Consider the following 20645-nt stretch of genomic DNA (forward strand, 5'->3'; position numbering starts at 1 on the left):
CCACCACTATGAGCCCCCTCCCACTGGGCTGCTGTGGTGAGAATAATAAAAGCGCGTCGCATCAGCGTTGACATTAAGGGTAGGAAATGAAATATAAAAAGTAAACAAGTCAAGTTATAGTCAGTCGGAGTGGGAGGGATGGAAAAAAAACATTAATAAAATAATAACGATTAAAAAAATATATAGAATGTCACTGCGGCTGAAGTCACCTTTGTCGCTGAGGTATTTATCGAGAAGTCTTTCGCGCATTATTCTATCAGTGCGGCGCGAGTTCAGAAGACGCGTTCTTCGGCGTACGCTTTTGGAAAGTAAAATATGTTTACTCGTTTTGTCCATATATATTTTTTATACATTAAATAATAATAATATGGTTTTCGAAACGAAAATACAGCGCCTCGGGTGCGTTTCGGCTTTGTGCGCTTCTAATTAGGTTTTATTGTCTACGTACTATGAACTACTGAATTCGCATTTTAAGATTATTAAGCTCATATATTATAAGCTTTTCAATATTATTATTGTACATTCGATCCGTTCCACTACAACTGTGTCATTAATGTTTTCAGTGCATTAAAATCAATATAGTTATATTTGCATACGCCCATGTACGACATACGTAATTGTATATTGCTAGTAAACAGATATTAGTATACAAGCAATCGGTAAGTATCGTATTTTGCATTTTTGCTACCTGCCGCTGCTCTATAACGAAGCTCGCTCAACAAGATGAATTACATTTTTAAATGTTATTTTTATCATTTATTTGTACTACACTACTACTTTTACTGTAACAAACAAAACGCATATAGCATATACAAATTTAAAAAATACCAGCGTATAACATTATGGTGTAGCCATTATTTCCATTTCAGTAGTATGTCGGCGTTTGATTTCAGTAATTCAACCAGACAGTATCTATGGTTTTTTTTCAAACAATTTTTTTTATCAGAGATTTTTTTCCCTATGTTATACAGTTATTCCCCTTTTCAAATGGTCGTATTTATAATTAAATTATATAATTAAAGTTGATCGTTTATAATTAATCAGACATGAAATGAGAAAATAGCGGTGCTATGAAAAATAAATGAATCATTTTATTTTATGATCAATAAATAATAAATTTCCGTCGTAGCCAAGTTTTATTTAACAAATGAACAATTTAACTATAACAATGTTTAAGTCCAGATACTGGTGTATAGTGGAGGTGATAAATTCATTGACATATTTTATAAATATAAGTGATTGTAAATACAAACTTTGTGGTAATAACGTAACACGAGTACCTAATGTATAGGCATAAATGGTACATGTTGTTATTGGGAAATATTATTTTAAATAATACAGTAAGTCTATACGTGTGTACTCAGCTGTACAAGTATAACTAGTAACTACTTAGTCTTATACATTTTGTTGAGAATTCTATACATTTTATGTATTTATGAATATTATTTACTGTTATTATTTGTATGAAAACGTTTTTAAACTATTATTAATTGAAAAATACGTTCATCAACATTCACATTGGCTAGTGTCATTATGTTAACACGAGTACATGGATATTAGATAAATTGTATTAAATTCAAGAGATCGCTATACTTTTAATACCCGCGTGCTTTGTCTCCATTCCACTATTTGCATGTACGACAAAACCAATATGGTTGTAAGCTTTAATGTTAGAGTGGCTTAAAGGTCAGAATATTGTCTTTACTTCTATGATTGGTTTTTACGATATCTTAATTTATAAGTTTTTATCATTTTTAAATTAAATATTTTACATCCCCTCGCTTAAAAATTGAAATAGTATTACCACCCTACAAACACAAGTTACTTAAAGTTTGATATAATGTCAAATTAGATGACGAATAATGTTCTACCTATTTGCAATTTATTAAATACTATGCACATTTCCGTTTCTACAAGTACGCCTGAAAGAATGTTTTCTAGCCTTAAAAGAATTAAAATATATCTTCGAAACAGTATGTCAAGGATTAGTAATTATAATACCTGTGCACCTGTACTTACTGTTTAATAAAATACATTTTCATAATATCTAATAAGAAAAATGTTTTAATTTTGTTTGTTGGAAAGACTTAATTGTCTGGCAATGTTGGCAATTCATAGTGACATAACATTTTCAAATGAAGAGGTCATTGATGAACTTGCCAAAAAGTCCTGAAATCTGGACATAATATTGTAAAATAATTTATAACATATTTGTAAATGTATAGTATTATGTAATATAGAATGATTATATTGATATGTGTTGAGTTATTAAATTATACAAAATGTAGATAAGGGGAAGTGTGGGGAGCAAAGCCCCCCCACAAGTTCGCTGTACAAATTAATTTTGAGCCCCCCCCCCACCCATAAAACATTCTCAATTACGCCACTGACATACAGAACTAAATCTAGCACATACCTATACTTTCTGATCTGTAAATTGAAACATAACCGAGATTGCAAAATGAAAATGATTTAAACTCCAATTCAATGTTTAAAAACTTAAAATGCTCGGGGGGGGGGGGGGGGCTGGATCAAAAAAATGTCTCATTTAAATTGTAAGATCATTCAAAATTAATTGACTATACACATTTTGTATTCATAAATATATTAAAATAAGACTTTTTTAATAAAATTAATTATTCATAATGAAATTATAATTAAACGTAAATGAAAAAAAAAATTAACTATTTAAAAATATAAATTAAGCAAATATTTCTTATATAATGAATGCAAGCATTTTGGCTGTGAATCAGGTGAAACATCCATAGTGTAATCAACTTAAATCTCTTAGGTAGAAACGTGAAATAGGTAACTTAAAGTTACATCAGTAAGCCGATTGCTTTTTTTGTTGGGTTTGATGTGCTATATAATATATTTCATATATTTTTTTACAACATTAAAAATAAATCTAAAAATTGCAAACTGGCTGAATAAAAAAGATTAGCAAGGCGCCCAGTTGGCCATTCCAGAATATAATACATTAGTTACGAAAAAAATATTTTAATTCGAAAATTAAAAATAAATTTTGTAACTAGTGAAAATAATTTATCGAAGAGTCTTAGAAATAGTACTTTTTTAAAATTATAAATTGTAATATTATAACACATTTGATATAATTTATGTGTCAATACAAATTATCTTCAAAAAACATAATGAAATAAAATAATTATACAATAAAATTGTTAAATATTTATTTAGTATTATTTATTATTTTGATAACATTTTTTAACAATACGTATTTTATCAAATTATTTTATGATGTAAAAAACAAAAAAATATAAATCTATCATTGTGTAAGTATGTCATATTGTCTATTTTAATATACAGTATGATATTATTGTTATTTGATGTAGGAAACATTAGTAGACAATGATGTTTTGTACAACGAATATTGATATGGAACGATTTAATAATATGTAAATCTGTTAAACGCATATATTTGTAAGAATAAGCTATTGAAATCTGATAAGAAATGTTCAAAATTCAAATCATCCTTATTAAAATAACCACAATCTTATTTATCATATTTTGTCTTAAAATATTTAAAACTTTTTTTATTATTTGTCCAAATTTAGTGTACCTATATTTGTAATTTTGCAGTGCATAAGTACTTTAGATTTTAGCTTATACTTTCAATACAATTAAGCACACCAAATGTTTCAGAAAAAAAATATTTTTGGAAATCTGGAGTAACAACTTCACAGCATACCTATAATAAAGCAGAATTTTACCGGCTGTCTATAGCATTAAATCGATAAAATTACGATGGGTTGATTTAATTTATTACTTTAGAAATAATAAAATGTCAGTGTTCGAATCTAATTAAATTATATACAACTGGATATTTATAATTTTTATACATTTTTCGCATAATTTTCGTGTAAAAATATATTAATTGTTTTAAGTTATTTTTTTTTTGCATATGAATCCGTCCTATAATTTCAGACATATAATACATGATATGGACTTCATATCCCATATACCGTCGATCATAACTATTGAGAGAAGGAAACAGAGGTTCAGAGAGACAGAGAGACAGAAAGACAGGTAGACAGGGAGACATGTAGACAGAGAAACAGAGATGCAGAGAGAGATAGAGAGAGAGAAGTAGAGGATGATACAACTTAGCAGCCCAAATACTGAAAAAAATTTAATTTTATTATAATTTTAACTATCAAACGTAATTTCAAAATTACAAAACCAGACTTAGTTGGCAAGGTAATAAAAATGTCTTAAAAAAGATAATTATGATATTCTTTCTTTGTTCAATTTCAATTATGTGAGTACTAAAGATAAACTGTATAATATTTTCAACTTTGTTAGTCTAATCAAATCACCTTGATGATTAGATATTAGTATATTACCTACATCTGAATTAAAATATAATGTTTTATAAATTATGAGATTATATTGGACAGTGTTATAGATATCGTATTTTTAATAACATGGATCAATAAAATATAATATTTCAGAATATTATAAGGAATACAAATATGTTGCAGAGAAGTACAATTTTACGTACACATTAAATGTCTAGGACAGATGTTCTTCTGAGAACACTTCAAGTGATCTAACATTTATGGCTGTGCTAATACACTAACGTTTAACACAATCGTGGAACGTGATTGGAGTGTAATGGACTGGAATTAGTGTCTATAAATTACTATTTTCTACTGGATCTTTATTTTTACGGGTTGTTGTAAAATTACAAGAATTTACTACTTTTAAAGATATATAGGTACTGTATTCTATGAAGTATATTATAATATATTAAACAATAATGTAATACATTTTTGTTTAAAATTTAATTTATAGCATTACTCCTCTAACCAACGTTAAAATAAATTAACTACAACAATTTACAATTAAAAAAGGCTTTTTTTTTAAAATGTAAATAAATATTTTAGTAATTAAAAATTAAACTATTACCTTTCATTTTATGGTCATATGTTTGTTTGATAATATTGTTATAATAGGTTAATTTTATACTATGCTTCACGAGCTATGTTTGAAATTAATTTTTGATCGATTGATTTACAATTTGTTTTACTAAACAATTCTTCCTAATGCTTGAATGATGACAATCTTATTTATTAAGATAGTTGTTCGTTTATGATTGAATTGTATTTTAATTTTTAAATTATGTACATCTTGTGTTGTTTTGAATTTGAATTCTAATTCTTGTATGTAGAAAAAAATGTTATTTAGATTAATCTTTATGGGAAAACACTAAAGCCTACTTTGTATATTTTATTAATTTACATTATACCAATTTTAACTTTACATTTTATACAAAATAATCTTTAGTTGTAGTTCTCTTGTATTTATCTTCATTATTTGTGTCTTGTATTATATAATAACTTGGAATTTATTTAATCAAACCACATTAGTTATAACATATAAATTAAAAAAGTATATACTGTTATTTACGATTATAATATGATTAAATATAAATTATTGAGTTAAAAAAAGATTACAGTTTTTTAAATCTAAATTTCTCAACTTCTTAATTGAATCAAAGTCTCAATCTAAAATAAAACTGGCCCAATTTAATTTAAAGAAACATACAAGTATATACACTTTTTAATGGTCTTAAATGAACATTTTGTGTTACATAAATATAATAAGCTTAGAAAAATGTCGATAGAAATTACATATTGAAAGGATTTAGTCACTCAATATGATAACACTAAACTATTTATTTATAAGTTTCTGAAAAAACATCTTACTATATTTTTGAGTTGAATTTATTGTGTGTTAAAACGAAACTCGTGTTCTCAAACGATTTATAAATTAGATAGCTATAAATTATATTAAATAACACGAGTATGTCGTTCGTAAGAACCATTATTATATTATGTTGTAAATAAATTATTGTAAGTATAATAAATTACTAAAACTAATTTGTACTTAATATAATAGAGTCGTATAGTTATAAAAACCTGTTATACATCTAAGAAATTTGCCTATATTAAGTATACGAATATGATTTTGAATATTTGAATTTATCTATTAAAAAATCGTTTGTAAATTAAGTGATTAAAAATTAAGTACTTATTTAGTATTGTAAAACTGATTATTTGTGAGGTATCAACAAAATTGCTAACCTTTTATGCTCGTTTATATCGCTAGATTTTTATTTATCTTATCGTTGTTGAAATTTAAATTTAAAAAACAGCAATACATTTATAATAAAATCGTTTGAATAGCCAAAAATTGGCTATGCACCTGCATGGTGCGGAATAAATATTATTTTTATTATGTTAATTTCAATCGACATACATTTTAAGTTTTTGTTATGGTAATTTCAAGTGTTGTGTTATAGCTTAAAATAGTTTTTGACATGAGTACCTATCTAGTTATAATTTTCTAGTCAGTAGAAATCTTTAGATTCGTGTTGGTTCGGTCGCGCATTGATACTAAAATTTGTTTAAGTTGTCAAATACACATCGAAGCTAAAATACTAGTTATCAGGAATGTTGAAAATTTAAAACGATTGGAGGGCTATATAAGTTATTTATTTAGTAAATAATATTAAAGTGTGTCTTTATTACTTTATAGAAAAATAATATTCCTAAAAATCTCAAAGAATAGAATATTTTATGACCTTATATTGTTTTTTTCCTCCCCTTTATTCTAACTCGCATGTGATTGGCTACCCATATGTCATTAACATAAACAAAACAGTCTTTATTATTCCACCTTTTTGGTTCTTACATAATAAAATATATTACTTTTTAGTTTTTGATACAATTTGAATAAATGTGATATTTTATAGAGTTCATTGTTTTCATCATCTAAACCCATAAAATTCATAATATCATTGCTATTTACATGGCTTTAAAATTCTTATTACATTGTTTATTGTGAAATATTTAAATAAATTATAATAATAACGATCTATATGTATCCAAATACAAAAAAACTCTTGAAAAAAAATTGAAGCTAGACAACGTTATTATTGTTTAGAAAGGTATAGTATAGTTGTAAAAATAAACTATGTATTTGATAACAGCTAAATAAATTGTATACCTTTTCAATAAAAAAACGAACGAACAATTTTATAATTTGTACAATTTCCAAAAGACTATTTGAATTAAAAACTAATCTCCTCTTTGATTACTTTTTACTAAGGTATTTTACAAAAACGAATAATAAAGGCAAATAGGAATGCTGATTTCTTATGAAAATGTATACTCACACTGTATTTATAACTTAACGTATATGTCTAACCTTATCGGCTTATCAAAGTAATATTGATGTATCCATAATATAATGTTTATTATTCGTATGTATGTTTAAGACATTATTAACAAAGACACTGTCTTTGATAATGTTTATCGTCTATAATAGAAACTAGTATTCATTTATTTTTACCAATGGACCCCATTCAACATTAGGTATGTTATTTTTTTTACTTTCCAATTAATGTAAAAATGTATTACTTTGATTGGTATTCCTCATATCCACACAAGGTAAGTAGCGGTTTTCATTTTTGATTCATAATATAACCTACTCTGAAATCTTTATACATAAGTACATTTAAAATTCTCAAACCTATATTCTTGTGAAGTGTATAACTATTTACCTTTACGGAACACATTTTCCTTTTAAATGTACTGCACTTTTTTCCATCTATTCATCTGTCATTCTACATCGACTAATCCTGTTTCAAAACGAAATTTTCATTACCTACCTACTCTATAATATTTTACTTTTCTTTTGGAATCTGAGCGATTTTCTGAGAATCTGAGTTTTTCCGTCTGTCATCACCTTTTGCGGCAGCTAGTAAATATGCTTAGATTTTCAACTTTGAGGATGGCTTTTGGTAGAAAATTGGATCTAGTTGGGACTTTATGGGGTTAAGACTTAAAAGTGAAGTTATTCGTAGTACTTTTCAAAATAACCGGGAAAACAAAAAGATAATTAAAGGAAAACCAGTATTTGTCAAAATAGATTTAGTTTTTTTTGGTGTAAATCAAAAACGAATAATTGAATACACTTTTTGACAAAAATAAATTCTGCCTACATATATCATAAAATATACTTGGTATATAGCTTAGGTTGACAGATCGTCTTTGATCAGAAACATTTTTCGTATGCAATGAATTGTCATTGAATTTAAATTTAATACATACAGTACACAGACTTACTCCTCAATGATGATTTACAATCGACACTTAATGAAACAGAGCAGATTGGTTACTTAATTTCCCCCTCTTTTACTTTTTATGTTCGAGTTCAATTTTTATCGATTTACATTATTACATAACACGATTATTTTTTTTATGCTTCACTTATTATACTTTCTGTTATTTTATTCAAATTTACTTTGTATTTTTATAATTGTTATATCTTAATTAAATTATCCATTGAAAGTATTTCTATCTTTACTGCACTACAGTGATTATAAGTTGTATTCTAAAAATTTGTATTGAATATGCATTTAGAAAATCTTTTAATCTCATTTAATATTTGACTGTTATTTTGTTTTTAATTTTCATATATAAGTATTTTATCATCAGCCTAATCTTTATTTTAATTTTAATTGTATTTACCTCCTTTATAATTATTTTTCTCCATCACTTTTTAATTCTAGTTAAATCAAAATTGTCCTTTTTAATTTATTTTTAAATATTTGTTTTATTTACTTATTAACAATTATAAATGGCATTAAATGTCAGCAATAATAATATTTATTTATATTAGTAAATGAAAATGCAAACATATCAATCAAATTACAGTTTTAGTGAATATTTGTTATTTTTCACTAACATATTTTTTCTATTTGAGTAATAAACAAATAAAAGTATATGATAAAATTAAAAATAATCCAAGACTAAAAGCCTAAAAAAAATATTTGTGTACATAATTCTATTATTATAATTTAAACTTGCAAATTATGCTCTCAGATTTACATTCACTTTATTATTACTATCATTTTTGTGTGCGCTGTAGTCACTGTATTTTTATTATTACCATAAAAAGTTTATAAAATTATTATTTTTTATTTTAAATTATAATTTTGTTTTTGAATAGTTGAATTAATAGTATTATTTGAAAAACATAATATTATTATGATTATTGATTGTAAATAATATTGAGCTTATCGTTTCCAGGTAGTAAAAAGAGTAGGTTTAGTAAATTAAGCCCATCGCTTTTTAAGCCATAAAAGGTATAGTTAAAGTAAATTCAAAGTTGAGCTTATTACTTTTCACGTAGATATATCGATTTATATATTAAACTGCACCCATGGTTTCTGAGTAGGTTTCACTAAGTAGAAATTAAAAACCACTTAGGTACACATTATACCAGACTGAGATACTAGACTGAGTATGTGATCATACAGATAGCTTTAACATTTAAATTACATGCAATATAATAGTAAGGCCAAGTTAAATGTGATATAAATATCTCAACTACAAAATTAACTGTCGAAATTTACACTTTATCTCTTTCGGTAGACCCAATCTACATCTGATTTTTATTAGAAGCACATGTAGCTTATCTGTTAAGGTAATTTATATATTTAGACATTTCATTAATATAGTTTTAAATAGTATAAGCTGCATGTAAAATAAATATATGGTTTTGAATAAGTATTGACAAGTTAACACATGAAACAACATAAACATGCTATGTCTTGTTAGGTACGTCTTAAAAATATAATAGATAACTATGATAATGGCGTGGGTAACTATTATTGTTGAATATACATTTTTATTTTATGGTGGAATTTCATGTTTGTATTTTAAAAACAACATAAACTAATATTATATAGTATAAGAATAATGTTTAAAGCAAAATGTGTTAGAAGACCATTACTATAAACATTAGTCGCATAGTGGTTATAATACTTTATAGTTAATACACTGGAAAAATAAGTACCATTTTCTTTTAAATAATTATTTGAATGTATTTTTGTATCACATTTATCTATTAGCATATTCATATAATATCATTATTCATCAAAAATTCATTTTTATGCCTCACGCGTGGCGTAGACACATAATATAAACTTTTCACAACCACTTTTATGTGGGATGGCTAAAGCAATATATTGTTAGCAGGCATATGTAAGTTTTAATATATAATATGGTAAAATCCCCCGTGAGCCAGTTACGCAATAACCTCAAATGGTCTATTTTACGTGTTGAAATAAAACAAAAACTTACAATAAACTGCAAAGAAACTTTTCCATCGCTTTAGAATACCGACAACCGTGTATATCTGCAGTCAACGATGTAATATGGCGCTAAGGTGAATAGGAAGAGCTTTACATCTTTATTTAACGCCGAATGTTGAACTATGTATTTTCTCAATACTAGGTAGCAGGAATGTGGTAGCATTATTGGTGTAATTTATCACACATTAAGCACAGGCTACGCACGAAATCAGGAACAAGTATTTTGCTGTCTATATTGTAATCCTCAATGTTTAAAGATAAAGAGTTAAACACAAAAGAATTGCTTTAGTTTTGTTGTTTGCAAATCGTCATTATTTAAAACATCGTTTCGTATCTCTGTGGTCGTGTAATAATTTTTATAAGAGTCATAAGAAACGAAATAAAATGTACATGTTTTTATCTGAATGACCTAGGTATTCTTAAATAACGTAGGTAATTATAATATGATCATGGATTTATTTGAACGAAATTTCATTCTTTAAAGAAAGCATGATATGACTCGTGTATAATTTTTTTGTCGTTTTAATTTTGCAGTGAAAACGAGTGAAAATGATTTGTCAAAATTAATTCTTATATAAAATAAAAGGTTATTAAAAGCAAGAAAATAATAATAATAATGTATATATATCATATAAAAATGATTGTGCGTTGGTTAGTACTCGGTGATCTCAGAACCATAAAAGTTATCGGAGCCATATAGACACAGTGTATACACATCGTTTATCCTTAGATGGCTATTGTTGGATTTTCTAAATAGTTTTCCAGATAAGGGCGTTTAGTTATACTTACCGAAAAATAACTAACACAAGTGAAATCTGCAATAATAGAAGCTAATGATTTCCATAATAATATGATACATTACGATGGATTATTTTTAACCTAATCTAATAAATAATTATTTTGTTGAACATTGCTGGATCAATTTCATAATTTATTGTTTTTTTTGTTTTGATATCATATTAAGCATTTTTATAATAGCACTGCTTGCATCACATATAAGGTTTTTACTTTTTTATAATATTTCATGAATCATACAACTGTATATTGTGTTTCAATATGATAGTATTTTTATTGTTCTATTATGAATTGAACCTTGATTAATTTTCAACTAAAGCCAGGATATAGGTATGACATGTGGTTATTATATTATTAAATGTCAACTTTTATAATTTAATTTAATATTTACTATAGGTTAATTAATGCCTACATTAGTTTAATTTACAACAAAGATTTTTAAAACACGATTAATGTACACTGTAGGTACTGATTACCTATTTTTTAGCCATCATATTATTTCGATAAACAGGTACTTTTCATCAACTTGTGCACGAGGATAGTTCTTTAAATGGAATTTATATTGTGGTTATAGAGACCAGATGTGTAGTATCGTTTATTGTGAAGAATAAAATATTTTATTGTTATATGACTGGAGTTCTTTAAAAGAAATAAAATAATTTTGGGCTCTGAGTAGAATAAGGAAGCTGTTAGCAATACAATAAAATGATAACTTATTAAATGAAGTGTATTTCCAATTTTGTTAGATTGTTTAAAATTGTTGTTGTAAAGATATAAAATATAAATCTGAGCTTAACAGGATACCGAACAAACATTTATGGGTTGCTCCGTCATATTAATGTACAACATAGCAAATATTCGTTCAGCAAAACCAATTTTGTGTTCTTAACTTTAATATTAGAATTGATCTATTATCAAACTTAAAGGTCAGAAATAAGAATATTAGATATCTAGAGTACTTACCTCATAGGATTTTTTAGATGGTTCAATTTTAATTTAAGTTATGATTATTATTTTAAAATTGTAATATTTTACACATGTATTTTAGTTACAACCCAATTTAAAATTGAAATATGAATTTATAATGGCCTAAGAGGTGTCCTAGATAGTCTACTAAAGTTATCTTACATATTTTAAGGGTGATAAAAGGTCAATCTACTCTAATACAAAGCCTAACAACATAAAATTGGTCCTGATCAACAAAAATTTACTAAGTAGTTTTTTAAGCTTTTGATGTAACATTGAATTTTTAAAAACCTTTGGTTGATATTTCGTTGATATTTCGTCAACTCAATTTAATACTCGTTGTAAGTATGTTGACGACGATGGGGAGTACAACATGCCGAAAGATTATAGGTCCATATTAAAGATTATAGGAAAACATTCTTACTTTTATACTATTTTAATTAATAATTTATACTGATTATGATTTGTAATATATAACTCCCTCCTTAATGAATTTTTTTCTGTGTACGTTCTGACTAGGTTTATTTATAAACATAGGAAAGTTTATGTAAATAGAACACATTTAGAGGTTTTTGTAGAAAATAGTTTTTAGTTTCAAGGTTTCAACAGTGAAATGTATACTTAAATAGCAGTTTAATTTTATAGTTGTTTTATATTAGTACGCTAGGTATGGAACATATTATAAATAGATAAGTTGAGTATTTTTTCTATGGTCAATATTATATTTCGAAAAGGGAAAAACAGTTATCAAAAATATTAGCTATTGTAAACAAGTCATGGTATAAACTTGAATACATAACAAAACAAGTGGTTTCTTGTGCTTTTAAGCTTTACGTTAAACGCCTGTCATAATTTCTAAAGAACAATGGAGTTTAGGGTCATTGTGATAAGCCCTCAATAAATATTTATCACATAAAAAAATAAATATTTTGGAGGGGTTTATACACATTAAATACGTTAATAGACATTCCATGCTATAGCATTCTACATTATGTTGCTGTCAAACCGCAATAGCATTTCTTACTAGGCATAAATATCAGGTTGGGTATTAAAGTCGTGTATTTTGTGATGTATGATATCACTGTACGGTATCTTTAGGAGTGTACCATATTATTATCTATAATACACCATGTGTGCATTATAGACAAACCAGTTAAATGATAAAACATAATACCTATGTTGAATATAGATGACACATATAGGATGATTCACCTTGCACCAAGCATTTTAGTAGTTTTTAATTATTTAACTTTGTGTACTATGGATAATAGATCCATCATAATGGGTTTGAAAGATAACAGAGATATGGGAATTTGAACATTTTATAGTTAGTAGAAATTTATTAAAATGATCCAAGTATAGTATGATTACTAAATTAAGTATTAGATATATTTTGTGTCTTAGCATTAATATTTTAGGACTTTACCCTTAATATAAACATTTTAACAACTAAAAAAATGACCTTATTGAATTTCGAATTAGATACATCTTAAGTTTCAAAAAATGATCTACCAAATAAATTACAGTCAACAAAAGAGGGAGGGGTTATCATTTTTAAGACAGGCGTTTATATTTAAATAGAATATTCTTAAAGTAGTACAAAAATGTGAAGAATTTAGAAAATATGGCGTTAAAGTGAATTTAAAAATTCCAAAAATTAGTATTTAAATAAAAAAAAGCTTTGATTTGAAATATTTTACTATTGAGAAAAAAGTCTGCAAAAAAAGAAGTACTTAACAGAATGGGAGGAAAGGATACAGGATCGTGATTATTAAAATATTGAAATAAACTCAACGTTAAATGAAAATATGGGGGTAAGCATGCTTGGCGAATCACCCTTTCATGCGTCTATCTAAACCATAGCAGTCATGCACATATCACATATTCGTCATGCCCCATTTACTTCAGTTTTAAAGTTAATACGCCACATGGGCAAAGCATGCTATACTACACGTGTTTTTTTGTGAAATACTATTATTCCACTCTGATCAAATCGATTGAATACCAAATCGATAAAATCTTATGAAAAATTCTAAATAAACACGGTGATCTTAAAAGTGTAGAAATAGGGCACCGTGATAAAATATGGCAGTGACGTCCATTAATTTGTTAGTCATATGTGGTTCAAAAAAATGCATCTGGATTATTGACAATTTGTTTGAAATCTTACAGATGGCTTCTATTCATTAATGATATGATAGAATTCTAATCATAATTTTAATTTGTTTTATTTTATTAAATAATTTATGAAATACTGTTATCACACAGTTTCAAAAAATGTTTATATGATGCGTTGTAAATAATAGTAATAACTCATTTGTCATTTGTAGTTATTTTCTCCTATGACCTAACTATAGGTGTTATAAATGTTGTAAAAGTTTGACATTTGATTCAATGGTAAAAAAATTTATCATTTTTAAATTCTTGATAATATGCAAATTACTAAAGATAGCTGAGACATATTATTATTTTTTTTATCTATAATTAAAAAAAGTAATTGTTGCAATCATTATTAATTGAAATGTTAATTATATAGATCTTGGAACAATCTGCTTGATGAGTTATTACTGGTTCTGATGTATTATGAATATAATAATTTAGTATAATACAGGATCGTTTTTGTTAGCGACGGAACATTGCTTGCATATTTAATTATGTAGCACCACAAACCTTTGCTCACTCGTATTAGTAGTAAACCGAGTTTTGGCATGTACTCTACGTCTATACCCGAAACAGTGGCACGCTTGATCAATATACTATTCACATTTAGGAATGGCTTATCCAAAACAATTTTTTTTGTCATTAATAAATTATTATTTTTTAATTAGGGCTTGATTAATAAAATAATACCTTATTAACTATTTAGGTACGGAGCGTTATAAAACGCCATATTAAAGATTAGGCAGCCCGTTAAGTCTCTAAAATCTTCCCAGATTACTATATTATTCTAGTTGAAATGTACAATATTTGTTTAGTGATGGTTTAAAATCATTGTCACACCAAATTATGTGATTTTTTTAGGCTAATCTGCTTTTCAATTAATTTTCTGGCTCACTGAAAAAGGGAAATTCAAGGCAATTGCAATCCAATGGTTAAAAAAAAAATAATGATAATAAAAAAAAACATAAAAAATAAAATAATGAAAATAAATCCAGAGAACGGTTGCAAACCAAACCTCGTTAGAGTTCGTGTCTAAGCCAAAATGAGTGGGGTCCTTTTGTTTTTGTAATCGCATTACTACGTAAACAATAATATGTGAAAAACAATTCACCCGACATAAATATTATGGCGCGAAAAAAATGCATTATTTTTATTTACGAGGATTTGGTTTTTATTTTTATTTGTTACATGTCTAGCAAAAGTTTGGTTCAGGGATATATTTTTCTTTCAACTTAAATAACGCGGGAAAGTACACTAGAGAGTGATATTAAAAACACACAAAAAAGGCAAAAAAATGAAGGTTCATTGTCGTCGTAAAATAGTGTGTTTGGATTTTTATTTAGAAAACTTTCATTATTTATGACCCGATGTGTACGATCTCTTGAATATCTCATTTAATATTAGAAAACTTTAACTACTAAGGAAAGTAAAAAGGTAGAATAAGAAATTCTTAAGGATATAAATAAAATTATATTAGATGACTTTTTTCTCGAGACATTAAGGATGTTGCGTGTTAACAACTATATTGATAATTATTATTCTTAGACTTAAGTAGGGATCTGACAAAGTGACATAAAACTTAAGCGGATTCTGATACTGTGCATTTTTCCCAGACTATTTAGCTAAAAAGAAATGTGAGGCATGGTCTTAACAAATTGGAAATGAAAATGTTTAGTAATAATTTTATTGTACGTCAGTCTTTAAAACCAAATACTATCTACGAATGTCTTCTTCTCTGAAAAGAGCCTATTAGGACTCATTGCTTACAAACGAATACCATACCTAAAGTTCTCTAAATTGGTATCTTATCGTTAATGAAACTGCCGTGTACGTGGTGACTGGTGAACTATAAAATTGCGTGACTGTTCAGACAACTACAGTTGTAACTGACAACCCATAATGACTGATTGCAAAACGTTAATTGTTGTTTAAAGGTTATAGGTATATATGCAATTACTTTTAAAAATGTGACAGTATTACACTTATAACTAATACCTAAAAGATAGGTACCTAATATTAGTCCATCAAATAAGAAGAATGTTTAACTACATAATATTATATTGTATTACGAGGTTATGTTCATTATTCATAGATTTTAGATAAATAATTTTGTTCCGCTTAGAATCCACGAAAAGCGACTACAGGTGGCCTGAAAAATTAAATATTGTGTGTTTCCGACTTTCTGGAGAAATAGTTATGAATTTAGTTCACAAATAACTTTGCTTAACATACTTATAAACTATATATTTTCTATAAAAAATATGTTTAACAGGCTTTTATTTAAACTAAAAGAAAGATATAGCTTTGATAAAATTATAATTTATAATTTCAAATAATATTACTGAATGTTGAAAAATTTGTATAACAATTTTGCAAATTAACTTAGAATAAATAAGATCTCTAACGAGATATGCAAATGTTTTACTAACTATATTAACTTGCGTCCATTTTTTACTTTATAAATCTATTCAAAATAATGCATTAGTTTGTCTGAAGCTTTGTTTAATGTAATAAAAGCTAATGTAAAAATAGATTATTTTTAAGATTTCTGATTAAAAACTTTGAGAATATTGAATTTTTATTTTAATAAATAAGGTAAACAGATTTTTAAACAAATATTTAAATAGTGTTAAATACATTTATACATGTTATAAAATATCGTTTGAAGGCGATAAAATGTAAATTACTTTAGCTTAATGCAACTATTAAGGTACGAGTTTAACACAAAAACCAAAAATTATGGTAATGAAACATGAGATATACCTAATAAGCTTAAATTGTTATTCTACTATTTATGTGACACAGGATATGGAAGTTTTTATTATTAGTAATCTGTAATTTAATTATCTGAGTTATAATTATCATTTTTACATAATATTTACCATCATCATTCAAAAAGTTAATAGGAAAAAAAGTATTTATTAAATAAGTATAATTCTAACGTGATAATTGCATTTGGAAAAATTAAAAAGAAGGACTCTCAAAGAGATACTTACATTATATTTACCTAATTGAGTACGAGCTTTAAATTAAATACCACTAATAATGTCTGTTATCTGCATAAACTTAATCAAATTCACATTATCAGGAACCTATTCAATAGCTTTATGGTATGCAGTATTTAATTATAAGTTAATAACAATAGCTATAATATAGTAGGAATAATAATAACAATAATAATAAAAATTTTATCATCGAATTCGATAGTTTTGGCAAAAATTAGTTTTACTCACCGTTTGATCAATAATAATATAAATAAACTTTAAAATATGCTTAGAAATAATAGACAATGCACCGTTCCCGGCTTCCCGCTCACAATGATTTTTCGTGAAATACAATGATTTATCGTCCAATTCAAATATAGCAAATCCAATATAGTAACCTACTCAATTTCGTGACCAGCCAGAGGTATTTATACTATACAGCACAGAGACATCCTCAGTTTTTAAACATCCACAATCTTATTGGTAAACATACAACAAAAGTGGTAGTAAATAACTATGTGTAGACAGACATGATAAAGCGTTTAAGGCATTTTATTTCTGAACAAAATATATATTTGCTCAAATTCTCATCCAGTGTCCTAGATTCCACAGATTATCTTAGAAATAATAATAATAAAAAATATATTTGTATATTATTAATACGAATTTCAGAAACGTAAAATTAATTATTTTGGTGGCTTGAGATAAATGTGATGTAGCTATGGAAACTGAAGACTTTGTTTATTCAACAATCCATCCCTGGAGCTGGTTAGTGTAGTAGAACTAGTCAGTTACTGCTCCCTTAGGAATAAGATGCGATATTGACAATCCCTTGTTGTTGACGCATCGTATGGCCATGAGAAAGGTTCAAGTTAAATAGGTCTTAGAAATATTTTAGTGATTGCTCTGATTTAATTTTTAGAAGAAAATTTATACTTACATTATAAATATTTAGATTTTGTCTAAAAAACTAAAACCCTTATTAAATTCTAATTTACGTAAATTATGAATTAAATGTAAATTATTATATTAGATTTGTACACAGAACTTTGTATTCAATTTTACAGTGAGCCAAATTGCATACAATAATATTTTTTTGTAATAGGTTTTTATTTCAAATATAATTGTTTACGTTTATTATATTAGATCATTAAGTCAATATTATTGAATCGTACAAACTTTTTTACGTCCATTAAATCAACTTATTAAGTAATAGCTATAATAGTGATGCAATTAAAATTTTTAATATAACCAGAAATCAATTAGTTATAGTTGAGAGATTAAAATCAGCATAAAATATACTTAATTTATTTATAATTTTTTTGAAAGACACTTTTAAGAACCCATGTACATAATTGTAAATTAATGTAAATATTTCTTATACTTTTTAGAATAACTCTAAAATTTAAAGTATTTTTTTTTGTATTTATTTTTCATTCAAATATGATTTTTAGAAATATATTATTTGCATTAGAAATTTAGAACTTAAAGTTATGTCTAGAGAATACTTGTATCAACTAAACTGTATCAACTAAGTACAAGTACAATGCATGTGTTTATTTATCGTGAATAATTTTTATTCTTAAAAATAAAATGCATTTTAGTTATCATTTATTATAATATGAAGCGATATGCGTAACGTTATAATTTAAAGTTTCAGTTATTTTTTGCAAATATATAAAATAAAATAATAGCTTTAATTTCTGGTCAATTTATGCGTTACAGAAGGGAGTATGCTAATATTTTAAATTTAAGGCCTTCTCATTAAAACGATATAATAATATGGATCCTCCAAAGGTAAACTTTATAAATTAAAATTTGTATTTTGATGTTTTTGTTCTATTTTAACTAATTTGCATTTAACTTATTGCCACATTGGATTCGTGAAGTATTGAATATTTAAAGCCATATATTTTGAAACTGTTTTACAATTCTAATTTGTATTTTATATTTTTATCTAGATTACAAAAATTAGTCCATTTTGGTGTTACCTTTTTATGAAAATCACATTTGTTTATTTAACAATACAATATGTAAGTTTGAAAAAAATACTATATATTTCTATTTATTAAATAATGTTTTTAAAGACTGGATTTTCCTATTACTATGATATATTTTCTTCTAATTTAATAGACTTATAGGTGCAAGCTAGATTCCAAATAGGTATTTAGACAAATGAAAGCGTTTAGTCACAAACATTAAATACTTAAATGATGGTATCTATTATAATATTCTTCTATAATATTCCGATGATTAATTTTATTCAAGTACGATATAGAATTATCATAAATATCGTTTGCATCAAAAATTAAAAAAAAAACTTACTTTTGAGTCGTGTGTCCAGTAAATCAAGGGCGGTGGTTCTGGACTATGCTTTATGATGCACGTTAAGTTCATAGTACTACCCTTATTGATGAACATATCAGGACCTCCAATGATTGTTGTTATGGGTTCTGAAAATATAATTTATATAAGTAATTAATCAAGTAACAGAGATTTAAAATAACATTTTTTTTACTTAGAACGCATCTCTGATTATTAATTATAAAGTATTACTATCTACTTTATTATTTAAATTGCGAAACATAAATAATTTTAATAAATAATCATTAGCTTATCTATTATGTAGAATAAAATATAATTTAAACTCTATGAGTTGTGTGATCGAGTATAATTATGAGCTATAGTTTATGTAGGTTCCAGTTCCAGATGTAGGTTAGGTTAGGGTATTTAACCTCGAAGAATGTGGTGTGTATAATGATTAATTGCTTTTTAACCGGGATTTTGGTTAACAATTTGTGAACGTCTTTCGTCTGTAAATACCGATAACAATTAATGTGATACATTTCACAATGTTTAATATTTATTCTAGTTAGCGTCACTGTTTAAGGTTTACTGGTGTATTGAATTTTTCTGTACAGTATTAATTTTTTTAATTGATTTTTTCTTACATATTTTCATAACGAATAACATTATAAATGATTATTACATTGTTATACCCAATAATCAATATTATGTTATACTATCCTTTTTGCATTGTTTTAATCGATAATACCGAGAATATCGAACCTTCAGAAATGTTATCTCCAACAGTCGTACTGAAATGTATATTTTTTGTTCGTTCATTGTCACTATACATATTATATTATTATTATGGCAACGAACCAATATATTATTATTGAAATGCGTTAAAAAAATATTTATTCTTACGAATCGGGCCGTTTGTGATTTCAAAGAAAACAACATTAATAATAAATCTTCATTTGTGGGTGTAATTCTTATTTACGAAAATCGAAATATCGTACAATGTCGAAACAATTGTCGCGGTCGTTTGTATCAAAATATTTGGCCACAGATGTGAGGGTCGAGGGCCGTGGATACAACTGCGTCATACTGCACGGGCTGATCGTCATTATCGTTATCATATTTTTTTTATACAATATTATATTATTATTTTATTTCGTACTCGTTTGGTATGCAGGTTAGGTTAGGTTAGGACGTGCACGCGGGATTTTCTCCCTCGCGCACGCACACGTTGGCTGCCGATCCACTCG

General features: G+C 26.2%; 1 protein-coding gene across 1 annotated transcript in view; it reads right to left on the reverse strand.

Moving 5' to 3' along the window:
• Nucleotides 1-20645, reverse strand: part of LOC111041747 (zwei Ig domain protein zig-8-like) — a 251929-nt gene that overhangs the window by 5717 nt on the left and 225567 nt on the right. The window contains exon 4 of the mRNA XM_022326143.1: nucleotides 19417-19544. Within this exon, the coding sequence (XP_022181835.1) occupies nucleotides 19417-19544 (128 nt within the window). The remainder of the gene's footprint in view (nucleotides 1-19416; nucleotides 19545-20645) is intronic.

Source organism: Myzus persicae, unplaced genomic scaffold, assembly GCF_001856785.1.
Source record: "Myzus persicae strain clone G006 unplaced genomic scaffold, MPER_G0061.0, whole genome shotgun sequence".
Lineage (NCBI taxonomy): Eukaryota > Metazoa > Arthropoda > Insecta > Hemiptera > Aphididae > Myzus > Myzus persicae.